At 37.0% G+C, this 13,598-nt stretch overlaps 1 protein-coding gene across 5 annotated transcripts in view; it reads right to left on the reverse strand.

Moving 5' to 3' along the window:
• The window catches only part of DENND1B (DENN domain containing 1B), a 166,815-nt gene that overhangs the window by 72,847 nt on the left and 80,370 nt on the right, over positions 1–13,598 (reverse strand). For 2 of the 5 annotated variants that reach the window (XM_056355494.1, XM_056355490.1), the window contains 5 exons: positions 13,310–13,379; positions 11,374–11,454; positions 8,593–8,652; positions 6,721–6,774; positions 3,478–3,588 (listed from right to left, as the gene is read on the reverse strand). In XM_056355494.1, coding sequence (XP_056211469.1) covers positions 3,478–3,588; positions 6,721–6,774; positions 8,593–8,652; positions 11,374–11,454; positions 13,310–13,379 — 376 coding nt within the window. The remainder of the gene's footprint in view (positions 1–3,477; positions 3,589–6,720; positions 6,775–8,592; positions 8,653–11,373; positions 11,455–13,309; positions 13,380–13,598) is intronic. The other 3 variants (XM_056355492.1, XM_056355491.1, XM_056355495.1) reach the window with 3 other exon arrangements.

Consider the following 13,598-nt stretch of genomic DNA (forward strand, 5'->3'; position numbering starts at 1 on the left):
TTGGTAGGGCAAGTAGACAAAGGTCTCCACCAAAGGAGTTTTTAAAAGGGGTAAAACCACCAAAAATCAATTAAAAGAAAAATGCGCTGAATACATAACAATTGAAAAAATCAGAAGATGCCTGTAAAACAAAGCCTGCTTGGCTGAAATAAAATATAAACTGACTACTGAAACATACCCTCAGGATAAAATGGTACTTATCTCTCTTTTTAATAAAAAAAAAAAAAAGAAAAAAGAAAAAAAACACCACTACTCAAAAGCTTAAATGAGGCAACCTTCTTTTCTCTGCCTTTTTTTTCTTCCAGAGTAAACCTTCTTTTTAAATATACCATCATTTTTCCCTCCTTTATCTATAACAGGACTGATCCTTTACTTGAGTATAAAAAAAGCATGAAATTATAGGGCAGAAATGTTAGACAAAGAATTCCTGTACATAAGTGCAGTTTTCCATTCCTGGCCTCCCACAAGAAGGGCAAGGAGAAAGTGAGCCAAGGTCTTGAATCCTGCCTTTTGTTATCAGTCACTACCCTGAGATAGTGAACCGAAACAGAGCTGATAACTCTAAGGTGACATCACAACCCAGTCCTCATGAACTGACATAAATACTTGATATTCAGTTAACCCCAAAGATAAGGCACAACTCCCTTAACAGAGAGAGTTGTACTTGATAGCACTATTTTTGAAGAAAATAATCTTTCAAGTATCAAGGTGTAATTTAGGAATATTAAAACACGACCTTTGCAACACAAAGCACCAGTCTGCTGTGTTTTGTAAACAATAGTAAAACAGCACAAAGCTAGCAACTGTCAATGTCCAAATACACTTCATTTACTTACTTCACAGTTTTACTTGTTTCATAGTAAGCAATCCAACATCTTAAAGAAGAAATACCTTATGCCAAAACCTCATTTAATCATTCTTGGCAATTCAGTTAAATTCTTAGAGGAGATGCTGAGAAGTGTTTAATTTACTTTCTAAACTGTATTACTCCATAAAGAAGCAAGCCTCACATCAGTCCTTTCTGTTTATGAAAGAGATTAGCAGGTAGCAGATCTCACTGTAGTTCCTGATAAGCCAGGCCTATTTTTCTGTTTTATCAGAACTCACTAGTGCAAGTGAAAATTAACCCAGTCCTATATCAACAGTGGATGTGACATGATGCAGCAGTAATTTCATTTAGCTATGACTTCAGTAATGCCAGTAGACTGAAAAAAATAATCAGAAGAAAGTGAAACCGATGTGCTATCTCTTTTGGGGCTTGACCTGCAACCTACTGTTTACATTCACAGCTTGGGGACATTCTTCAGGGCATCCAAATGCCACTACAAATGACTGCTATTGCTACCTATCCTTGACCAAGAGAGTGATATTCATTATTTTCAAGCGAGGACACCATCAGGGTGACTACTACTTCATGAGAAGGCTTGGGATAAACAGCTGAATTTTGAGAAAAGTTAAAAGTTTCTCACAACCAGCATATTATACCTGTTCTGCTGTAATGACTAGTTCTAAAGAGCCTGGAATCTGGTCTAGATCAGTGCAGTGTGATTCTGATAGCTCCTCTTCTCTTGTCATGTTATAGCAACAGAGATCAGCTGAGATGTTCAGCCTAACAAAAACAAGTCTTAAGAGGATCCAAACGTAGGCTGAAGGTATGATTCCAAATCATCTCAAGCAAATGGACATGTGCCCACCCTGCAGAAAGAATCTTCCATGGGCACAGAGCTGCTGTCATGACTCTTGTCTCCTTTCTACTGGAGCAGCAAAAGAGGTTTGACTGGGGGATCACTGGAGCTGAGGTTCTTTAATGGTGGGTATTTTTTACAGCAAGCTCAGTCCCAGACTGACAAACTGAAAAAGGGAAAAAAAACCCCACCTGATTCCACACTTTTGCTACATCGTGTGAACTTCCACCAAGCCAGGTTCTTTGAATAGAGAAAAAAGGCTTTTCCTTTGACTTCTCTTCACCCATCTGGGTGGTCTTAATAAAATATGGAAACTCTCTAAGATAAAGTAAAAATCTTTGGTGGTTAAAAAAATGTATCATTGACTAGTAATTTGAAAATTGTTTATATTCATTCACTATTTATTTTTTTGGTTTTCAGTTGCTCATGTGGCCTTTGCTTATATGACCCCATGTTGCCTTTACTCTCCAGTCAGTATGGACTGACTTAGCTCCGTATTCTGCAAACCACTGGGTAAGTGCTGTCTTTGTGCATTCCCCTAACTGCAACAGTGACTGCAGATTCAGGGACCCAACAATGTGGTCTTTCAAAATAAAACCCCAAAAAATAAGGCAGTTCTATAATTGCTACTACCACCTAGAATTGTAAAACCTGTCAGCCTTTTATGGTGATTCTGAATCTTCTTCATCTTCAATTTACTTTTGACTCAAAAGAATTTAGAGGGGTTTTATTCACTATTTATAATCCAAAAATTCTCACTCCTTAAATGCACATGTATGGACTAGAAACTGGCAGCTCCACGTTTTTGAAAATACTGATTTTTAGTGCTATATCCAACCTTATACCTATGTGCTGAAAATAACTGTTCATTTATTTGGTAGTACAATTAGCAGTGTTCAGGAACATGAAGTTGTTTTTCTACCACAGAAAGCATATTAAACAAGCTCGTTTATGCCACACTATTAAAAAAAGTCTTTTCAATGACTGTGCTTAGTAGGCTAAAGATTTTGCATAACAAAAATACTCTGTTGGTTATAAAGTGGGTTATAAAGTGAAAGTTTTGTACTAATTTAAAATTAGTCTTGGAACTATTTTCAAAATATAGAATATTTTAAAGATTCCTAAAATTCTGTGAAGAGTAAAAAAAAAAACAACATCTGAATATTTAGGTATACTTTCAAAATGAAACACAACATTCTTTCATTAAGTAGTTTAAGCAGGCATAAGAGGGGGGTGGGGGGAGTGGAGCGGGGAACATCTTGATGTGGGCAGTAGCCTAAAACCGTTAATAAAAAAAAAGGCTATTTTGAGTTGTACATTATTATCAGTCTGAAGAGCTGCTCCAAATCAGAGCTATTACAGTATGCACTCCCAAACCACTCTAACAAAGACGAATCTACCTATTACCAGGTTAGGATAGCAGCTATTATTAGGGACCCTTGATTTCTTTCAAGTAGCTCCAATGGAATAAGCCACAAGTGAATAATAAAGATCTTATAATAGCCCTTAAGAATTCTTTTTAGGTTAGAAGGCACAGAAATGAACTCAGGAGAGTTAAAGAACTCTCATGTCCTGATAAGAAAAATAATTAACCTGACTTAATGTATCTGAGTAGGTCTTATATAAATCAGACTTTTGTACTTCAAGAGCCAGACTAAAACCATATATCAGAAGAGTATGTAGATATTGTCTTCTAAGTACATGGAACATATCTAAAACCACAAAGGTCTGCAGGTCATTTTGTGAAATGTTCAATATATTCTACTTAAAAGGAGATGTGTGAAGTACTTACAGTGCTTAGTTTGCTAGAGGTAATAATGATTCGTCTCTCATGCAACATACTGGCATAAAGTTGCAGCATGTTGTTCACATCCACAGCAACAAAATATTCAGTGAGGTTTCTCTGTTTAAATAAATAAGATGTTAACAATATAGCAACAGTAGTAGCTAAGTGGAACATTTTATATATTGCTTACAAAATTTTTGTCCAATTAGTAAGTGGGGGAGAAAAAAACCAACCCATGCCTATGAAAGAAATCCCTTTTAATTAATATCTGTATGCTTTAAAAATAATGGGTGGGTTTTAAAGCCAATGAAAATCTAACTTTGGTGTAAGTTACTAATACTTTACTCATTTGATTATGCTTGTGAATTTAGACCTTTTTTTTTTACAAATTTGAAAAAAATCTGAAATTCTGTATTATATCAATAGCACCATATGCTATTAAGGTAAACATTACTTACAACCCAGGAACAGACCTTCCACCACCGCAATAACTGTTTGGTCATAGTTGCAATAATAAAACTGTGCTATTTTGCCAGGCTCTCCCAAAGTCAACACATTCATTTTACCCTACTTCAAATACAGCAAACCACCTTGTTGAAAAACACCAAGTTTTCGCTTGAGCTGTATGCACCAGGACATCAAACATCCAGCAGCACCAGTAGAAGGTACTGGGTCCTTCCCACAGCCACACTTTTTGCCTCTATTAGAGCCCCACTGCCATCCCCACCACGGGGTTTAACGAAAAGCAAAATCACCAACACCTTTTATTTATATTTCAGACAACACAAAAGTGGGGGGAAAAGAGAGAGGCAGTGGGGGATGAAGGTAGATAGGAGGTTCTCCCTTGCTACCAGCAAAAACACCTAGGGAAACAGCAATTTTTTGTAAATGTTGGAGAGTATGTATGACCATGTACCTAATACACCCCACAATGTACAAAACATTTAATTTCATACATTCATTATCGTAGCTGCAACCAGAAGTCTTACTTCTCTCTTGTCAGGAACAAGGTATTACTGAACGTTAATGGAGGAGGTCTAGCATTTATACACCCCAAGCCAAGGACAGAAACCTCAGCAGTGGATGTGGCCAAAACACGGCACCCCTGAAAAAACAGCAAGGGCAAGCCCAGTGGTCAAGGCTTCAGCGCGGGGTGACCCCCTGACTTCCGGCACCCCCATGCAGGGGCCGGGACACTGCAGGCCTCGGGCTCCTGGCCCCCCGCGATCAGGGAGCACAGCGTGGGGCACAGCACTGCTCACCACCGGCTAGTTTGTCTCCTTACGGACTCCACTATATGAAAAGCTAGCTTTGAAGTGACGATGATCTGAAGGCTGACCTCTTTTTTGGATATATTGCAATATTGACTAAAAAAATATTGAAAGGCAAACAAAGATCCCATGGCAATCCAGTTTCATGGATTTATTAATTTGAAGACACAGAGTATAAAGTTATTCTTGGCCCATAACACATAAAACTTTTGAAGAGATAAAATCAAGAGCTTTAAGGCTACAAACACTCTGTTTAGAAAGAAATTCTGGTCTTCCAAGTGCTATTTTTAACCGGTTGTCAAAGGTTGAAGCACCATCATAATTTGAGTCCAATTTATCTCGGACACCCTCTAACACTGCAGTTGAGAGAGGTATGCCGATTCTGTGCTGCAAATGCTGTGGTACAAAGTGTGTAATCGTGCACAGACCAACATATCTTTGGGAGACACAGTTATTTCTGCATTACATCAGAAAAGTTATTGTCCCTGAAATATGTGAATCTTACAGCAAAGAATGAGAAAATTCTTTTTATTGCTAATTTACCTTAATTACTCCACCTCTTCACTCCCTGCATGTTCTAATTCTCCACGAGTACCATACTATTTTGAGTCATACTGGAAGGATGGGAGTTTTATAAATGAAGTAAAAAATAATTCTAGAAAGGCACCTTATAATTTAGTTTTCCTTTCTCCCACAGAATCAGAAAAATAAAACCACAGCAGCACTACCGCAAGACCCTCCATCAGCTAGAGACCCAGATTGAAGCTTCCCCCATTTTCTTCAAATTGAGCACAACACACCTTCTAACCTCCAAAGCTATGTTTCATTAGAACCCCAAATAATTAGCTAGAAGAACGGAATTCTTTAAAATAGAGGAATTCAACCCACTGGGTAAAACAGATGAAAATAAACTTTTTAAAACTAAGCCCCATCCTGCCCAAAGAGCCCTTGCAACAGAGTGCTCTCTCTTACTCCTCTGTCCAGCAACTTCCCACAGTTTTCTGGGTTGTGACAAGGCTGTGCCATCTCTGGCCCCTGGCCCAGGCTCCCTTCCCCCACGGAAGGCTGCCCCAGCTCCACGTCCCTCCTCGCCCACCCCGCGGTGGAAGCCACAGCCTGCCCTTGGAGCGGCACAGAGGACAGCAGCGGGCCGCCAGGCCGCAGAAGACAGGCACCGCGCTTCTATCACGCCTCCAGCACAGGCACCACCACAGCTGCCCACAAGCCCTTCTGTGGCACCGCCGGACTTCTGTACTGCGGGAACCCTCGCCCAGCGTCACTTCCAGACAGACTGTACTACGCGAAAGTGCAAAAAAGCACGTCCCTACACCCGTATTCAACTCCAGGCTGAAATGCAGGGATGAAAAGCTGAAAGTCTTGAAGCTCTTACACTGGATCTTACCCAGCTAAACACATCATAGAGAGCATGATCGGAGACTTCACACTCACAGTCTACCCACAGCACCTTCAAAGATTCAGCATCTACAGAAAGCAAGGCTTCACTAAAAAAAAAAAAAAATAGCCCCCATTCCTGGTGCATGGTTAACACCCGAGCACAGGCAGGCACAGCGTGTTCTCAAAAAGCCTGAAAATGCCTTCGTACACCAAAAATAACTACGTGTCTTGATAGCCAAACTTGCAGCTCAACAATGCAGTGTTGAAAGGGCAGGTATTCAAATCACACGAGGTGCAGAAGTAGAACACATTTTACATAAATAATCCAAATAAAGGCAAACAAGACAAGTAATTATGAACAAAGGGTGGATACAGCAGTGGTCAAACATGCCTTGTTAATGCTTTAAAATGTGTAAACGATGAATGCAACAGTAGCTAAAGGTTGTAATAATAGATATCAATCATATTCTAAAAACAGCCTTGGAAAAAAAACATCTCCTATTGACAAAAGCAGAGTTCAGCTGTACCCACAGAATGATGTTGATACTTTACTAAATATTTAAAAAAGAAACTGCATACTTACGCTTTCAGGGATTGTTGGCAATCCAGTTATATCAGGAGTAATGAAATACGAGTGCTAATCGATGGGAAAAATAATTAATAATTTATGTACACAGAAACCAAAAACTCTTTTTTAAAAAATCCAGCATTTAGGATTTCCAACCCCATCTTTCTTAAAACAAATAGCCATTTTTCAATAGCATTCTTATCACTACTAGACAAAGAATTAAGCAGATCACAACATGAAATGACAAGCTCTGGTTCAAGCACAGCACACAAACCAAGGGGGAAAAAAACGCTGGGCTGCAGTTCTGAAGTAACGCTGAAATTAAGCCAGCTTTAAATGCTGTCACGAGCCTGAAAGTAGCATTGATTTAAAAAATTACAACAACAAAAAAAATGTTAAAGAACAAAATGTAAATTTAGAATGGAAAAGGAAAAATCATTCACATGAGAAAATTAATTAGAATAGAAATATTATTACTTGATAGGCATTCTCTTCCCTTTCCAAACATCTTTGAATCAAAAATGTGCTAACAGAAATGCAAGGTCTGACAGCCTGAGATTCCGCTATCATTTATGAAATACATGAACAATTTTATGCATCTTAGTTTGAGGCCATCTAGGATGTAAATATAAAATAGATTAAACTAAAACCAGATGTAATATAAATTATTCTCATTAATCCAATGCTTTTAATGGTTATCAGGCATGGACTTAACTCAATAATTTTAAGGCATTTTTGCATATTAGTCTAAATCTTAAAGGACAGAAAACCTTAAGTGCATACTAAGTAAATTTGATAATTAATGACTTCTTAGATTTTATTTCTTCTTAATGGATTTCTGACATTTTTCATAGACTTTGTTTTTATAGTATATTTTAAAATTATAATTAATACCACAAAGACACAGTTTATTTTCAAATTAAACTTGAAAAAGATACACCAATACAAAAAGGAAGTCTGTAAGATATTGAATGTGTCTTGTGTTCAACAACAAAAAAAATACATTCATTAATACTATTAACTCTGTGTAGGAGACTTATTAAACCAGCTTGATACATTTAATAGAAAATCTTCCCCACAAATCAGGTCATATCACAATAGTTAAAAATTTAAGAAAAAAAATTGGCTTAAAAAAGGCATCCCATAAACGTCATAGCACTTGCACAATAAATACCTCAGATTATTGTCTTGCATCAACAGAGAAAAAAGTTAAGAATTTTTCTCTAGTCAAGAACAGGACAATATTCAGACTAATGAAATGCCTACATCCTTCAGAAGTATAGTGAGAACAGAAAATTATTTCCTATATGTAATAAGGTCACAGAATATTTATCAAAAGATTTCTGAGTAATGAAGTTAATAACTTGGAGAAGTAATTATTTATAATTAACAAAGTAATAATATTTCACTCGTTAAACAGAAAAGGAAGTCAGAACTATGAGAAGCAAAGACCCATTACTGCAGTCATTAAGAGTCATAAAGCAGCAAAAATCATGTGGTATGGAGTCCTTGCACATCTTTGTGAACTCCCTTAGGAAGATGTATGACCTTAGAAGAAATACTAAATTACCAGGTGCTGCCCTGTATGAAGTTTTCTCCAAAAACGACACCAGAAAACACAAGTTTTGTTCATCATTTTAAAGGGGTTGATTTTGGTTGCGGTTTTTAGGAAAGGATTATGACGCACAAACACAAAGCTCTGAAGTCAGATTGATTTAAACAGAATAGGTATATTACTGTTAGACTGCTCTTTTAGGCTAAAGACAGCAGAAGAATTTCCCAAAGGACAGGTATAAATAAGCCTGAAATCAAAAGAGATATCCTATAGCAAGTAATTATTTCTTTAATTACAACAGGCTTTGGATACTCTGTGCCTTTTGAACTCACCGATACAAGACAAGGCTGTTTTTTCAAAACTTGCTCACTTGCAATAATCATCTCTTGGCTCTTAGGCAAGATGAGAGAAAGATTGAACAATTGACTTTTTAGTTTTCCAACAAAAAGGCCAAAGCTGACTCTAATGCTTGTAATATTCCTTGTTTTAAATACTGGCTGAAAAAAACCCATTTTATTCTTTGTAATCCTCCCCCATTTGAACTCAAACTTAATTTAGCTAGGCTTTCCAACAGAAAAAAAGAAAGAAAAAAAAAGAAGGAATAAAAAAAGAAAAATAAATTTTTAGCCCTCTATGAGTAAAATAAAAGTGACCCAAACTATATTTAAGCTCAAATTTCAGAGAACAAATGATCACCCCTCAAATTTCAGCTGCTGGAACCAATAGGTGAGAGTAGAACTTGGATCCTAACTAGAGCAAGGCAATTTGGTGTCCTCCTGACCAATGATTACTGGGACACACCACATACTGGGTGTAATTTATGCATGATTATATACATGCAATACTAAGTTCCATTGTGGTGCCAACTAGACCCTGCTTCAGGGTCTATAAGCCCTACCCTACAGCATACCTGAGTAAGTGGGTGGAGGGACCTTTTTAATTCTGCATCATGAAATCTGAACTCAACTTACCCTGCCACAATGAAAAGCCACCCCATCATGGCATTTCTACAATTATTTTTCACTGTAACTTCTTTTTAAGTCTATTACTACTGAGGGTTCCAGTCTAGCTTATTTACAATATACAAGAAGCAAGAAAGGAACATCAATATAAAAGACTAGGCACACAAAGTTAGAGCTGGAAGTGGCCATAAACATTTCCCTGCTCCCTGCAGCACTGAGCATTACAAAAACAGAGATACTTGCAGATCCAACAAACATTCTGATTCAGGCTAACATATTCCTTCCTGCTCTGCCCTGTCTGAAACCAGTATTTGCTCTACTGTGCCTGCAGCCAGGCATTTGGTAAGAGGCCTGCATTTAGATAATCACTGTTCAGCTAAAAAGATTACAAAAATCTTTGATGTAACAAGCTACTGGGAACAAGACATGAGAAAAAAAAATAATTTCAAAAAAGTCAGATAATATTGCAATAAAACCAGCAGGCATCAACTTTATTGCAAGCAATTTGTCATCCCAGCGTTGCCAGTTGTATTCACCACAACATCCATTTCCAGGTTCATCACAACGTTCATTTTGAGGCAGGCAAGTTCTATGCAAGATGAACTGCAACACTGACAGCAACAAGCAGTAACACTTCGAAAGAAATGCAAGTAAAAATATCTTTAAAACTTCTCTGTGTCACTCTGAAATACAGTAGGATTTTTAAACAACAACGTAAAACATTTTAAGGTTGCCATATTAGAATTGGTTAAAATTCTGCAATTAAAAATAGCAAAATATATTTTGATATACAGAAGTATTCTTGGCAAAGGTACTATGAACTGAAAAATAACCTGAAAATATTACACAGACAACAGAAAGAAAAAACAGCAACAGAAACTATTCTAAATGCAGCCTCAAAAAGCAGTACGTTGTTCTGGTGAAAAACAACACACAAGACTGGAAGGACTTCAAAATACAGTGGATTAGCACGGTTGTAGCGGGGGAAATATTAGGCCTTTATAGCCTAGTGAAAAAAGCATGACAAGGGAGGGAATGTGAAATATGGCAAATTAAAATAAAATAAAGGCAGCGTTATGTTAAGCAGGAAGGGCGAGTTCTGCAACAGATATGGTAGACTCTCCATTTCTGTATGCCTTTGTAATAGGGCCAAAGGATTTCCTAGAGTCTGTGCTTGCTTTACTCAAAGTATTGGGCTCAATTCTAAAATAAACAAGTTAAATGTAACGTGAAATGACACAATTAAGGTCAAGATAAATAATGTAACGATTTTCTGTATGCACATAAGGGAAACCTTTACAAAACCCCTTTTTTCTGTGCCCTGCAAACTCTGACAGTTCCATCAAGAAACAGTTATCTGTGCACAGTTACTTATGCATGCAGTAATTGCATAGATGCTGTGAACACAAACAATGTCTTGGAGACAGCAGAGGCTCTGTGTTGGCTTTACATTTCATGCAGGCTTTACAAATGTATTTGAACATGCATCCATATGCTGTTTCTGTTGAAAACTTCAGGAACCGTAACAGTGACGGGCTCACTTATTGATGCTTCTGAGGTAACATCTCCTTGCCAGGCTCTCCATGTCCAGCCCCACACCATGAAAAGTCAGAGCAGAAAAGCAAGGTAGGCATAGACATATTCTGTCCCCTAGTTTCACGTAACAGTACACTTCTCCTACCACCTTTCCTACAGCATTTTTACGTGATCAAGCAAAACTAGGAAGACGGGAAAGAAGCCAGCTTACACAGACTTTTGCCCAATCCTGCAAGTCTACCTACTCAGACATAAGAGGCAATAAAACAGAGTTAGTGTCTCCTGATTCACAGCAGGAGAAACTGAAATTATCTACATGAAATGGCAGGAAAAACAAAAAAGTAGTTCTAGCACTGCCAGATCCCACTGCAGTTTACTTTTTCATCCATACAGCAAAAGTCAAATTTCTACTTCTTTATTACTTTAAGAGAACATGAGACAGAGACAAAGTCTATTCTGCAGGGGGGGGTTCTCCAAGCCAGTTAATGATGGGAAGCAACATAAGTTTACTCTTTACAAAGGTTTTTTGCTTTGATTTTGGTTTTGTTTTATTTTTGTTTCAGCCTGACCTACTATTTTATAGTCAGTAATAGGAGTTAAACAGAGAATACTTACCACACTTAAACTGACTAAAGCGTTCGCCTTTGGCACAGGATGGCTATACAATGATTTTAACAAATCATTTGAGTCATTTTCCTACAGGGAATATTTTTTAAAGGTAGTTAATTATTATATAAAAACTAATTGCTATTTACTACACATCAAACTATATATTGACAAAGAGAGATATATAATTTAATGAGAAAGGCAATTGCAATTTGCCATGAAGTATTTAAATATTAAATTGAGGCCAGCTTTGTACATCAGAAAATTACTGTATCTGCAAGTTAAGTCTCTCTCTTACATATCTCCCCATATACTCCTTACATGAATGGCATTATTTGCAACTGAAAATCATGTTAACATGTCTAGCTGGTCTGTGCATCTTGGACATCATTTTCCCAAAACTTTTAGCCATGATATTTGTCTATGCTAAGTTTTACTAAACATGCAGCTACACAGCTATATTGTATACATTAAAAATAATTCATCAGAGCACACAGAACAGTTAATAAGGTTTACTAAAAAGTACATGCAGCTACCGGATTTAACTAGGATCCCCCATCTTGATCTCTAAAAGACACATTTACTTGGGAAAGACAAGCAGTTTGGTTTAGAGTTTTCATTCAGTTTAGGGTTTTGTTTGTGGAAACAAAGTTATTTTTGTTGTCAAAGTAAAACCAAAAATATCAGTGACGAGGGGGCCAGCTTTTAAACATGTCTGAGTCTGCAGGGAGCTTCCGTCTCCCTGCAACAGTGATGATGACACTGGATCTCACACTAGTAAACAAGACTTTGGGTCTAGCTCTTGGTCAGATGAATGGTTCCTGGGCCAGGAGGGAGCAATGCCCTCTAACAGCATCCTCAGCAACAGGCATGGGGCCAGGCAATGCAACAAAAAACTTTCTGAGCCATCAAAGGTTTTTTCAGCACAGAGGACAACAAACGTATAACTCAGCAACTTAAATTCGTGGCAGTAATAGCTGCAATGCCAGAACCACTGATAAAAAACACAGAAGAAAATCCCTAGCCTCCTTCTGCCACATACAACCTTAGTAACAATTTTTACTACTATAGTGAAGTCAGGGCAAAAACGAAAGTCGCATTATACCAATTACAAGACTTAAATGTATTCCACACTTCGTTTAAACACAGCTAACACCAAACTTTCTGACTGCATTTTCTTTTTACATAAAATATCATCATTCTCTATAGTCCATTTACTATAATGGACACTAACTGCTTATTCTATAGTTCATATATTCTTGAAATGTCAGCTTTTCCAGTCTACAGCATATGGTTGACTATTGATGGCTTTCCTTTTTTTTTTTTTTTAATTAGAAGCTAGTATACTAATATAGTTAAAGCAGAAAGGTATAGCTTTAATGTTCTCAGTAAAAACAGATGCCAGTATTTCCTTTCCTGTGTAATCCTAGAATATGTCTAATTGCTCATGAATATGCAAACTAAACTATCACGATTTTCCACCAAATGCTGCAAGTAATTTTGTCTTGTAGTTGAGATGACAGAATTACGAGAGGTAGTTTTTAGTTAATATGAAGGGTGAAACAGTACATCATATTTTATGCAGTTCTGAAAAAAAAGTGTTTGTAACTGATAATCAGATAGTTCCAGAGATCTACAGTTTACAATCAATACGTCATACAGATCTCCAGTGATGTGACACTTTGCTCACACTTCACCCAGGACTTGTTTATCCTAAGACTGACACTTTATAAAGGTATATTCTCAGCAGCTTTTTAAGATTAATGTGGGATTCAAGTGACAGAGGCAGCTGTATGTTCAGATTCTTTGAATTTCAATATGAAAATCAATGTAAAAACTTGCTTCTAAATTCCACTAAAATTTTAAATTTTAAAACAGTACACAATCAATTTACAGCACTTCAAATGGTGACCATTATTTCAAGGAAAATATTTTACACAATTACCTGTTCTTTAGCCAAATAATCTGCCAGGGTATTTAGGAGCTTGTAATATACCTCAAACCACGGTAGGTAACTAAAACAGGAGGGGAAAAAGAATTTTAGTAACATTTCAATGTATTTTTTTCCAGTGCTTACAGAATACCACTACAATTAATCTCAATTGTATATTTCATAATATTTCTACATATAAATACAATGCATATAAAACTTTTCCCTGCAAATGTAATGGTACATCACTGATAGTAGCAAAGCTACATTTCTTTATGCTGGACACCTGTTTGAAGTTCCATTA

This window comes from Falco biarmicus, chromosome 11, assembly GCF_023638135.1.
Source record: "Falco biarmicus isolate bFalBia1 chromosome 11, bFalBia1.pri, whole genome shotgun sequence".
NCBI classification, from domain to species: Eukaryota; Metazoa; Chordata; class Aves; order Falconiformes; family Falconidae; genus Falco; species Falco biarmicus.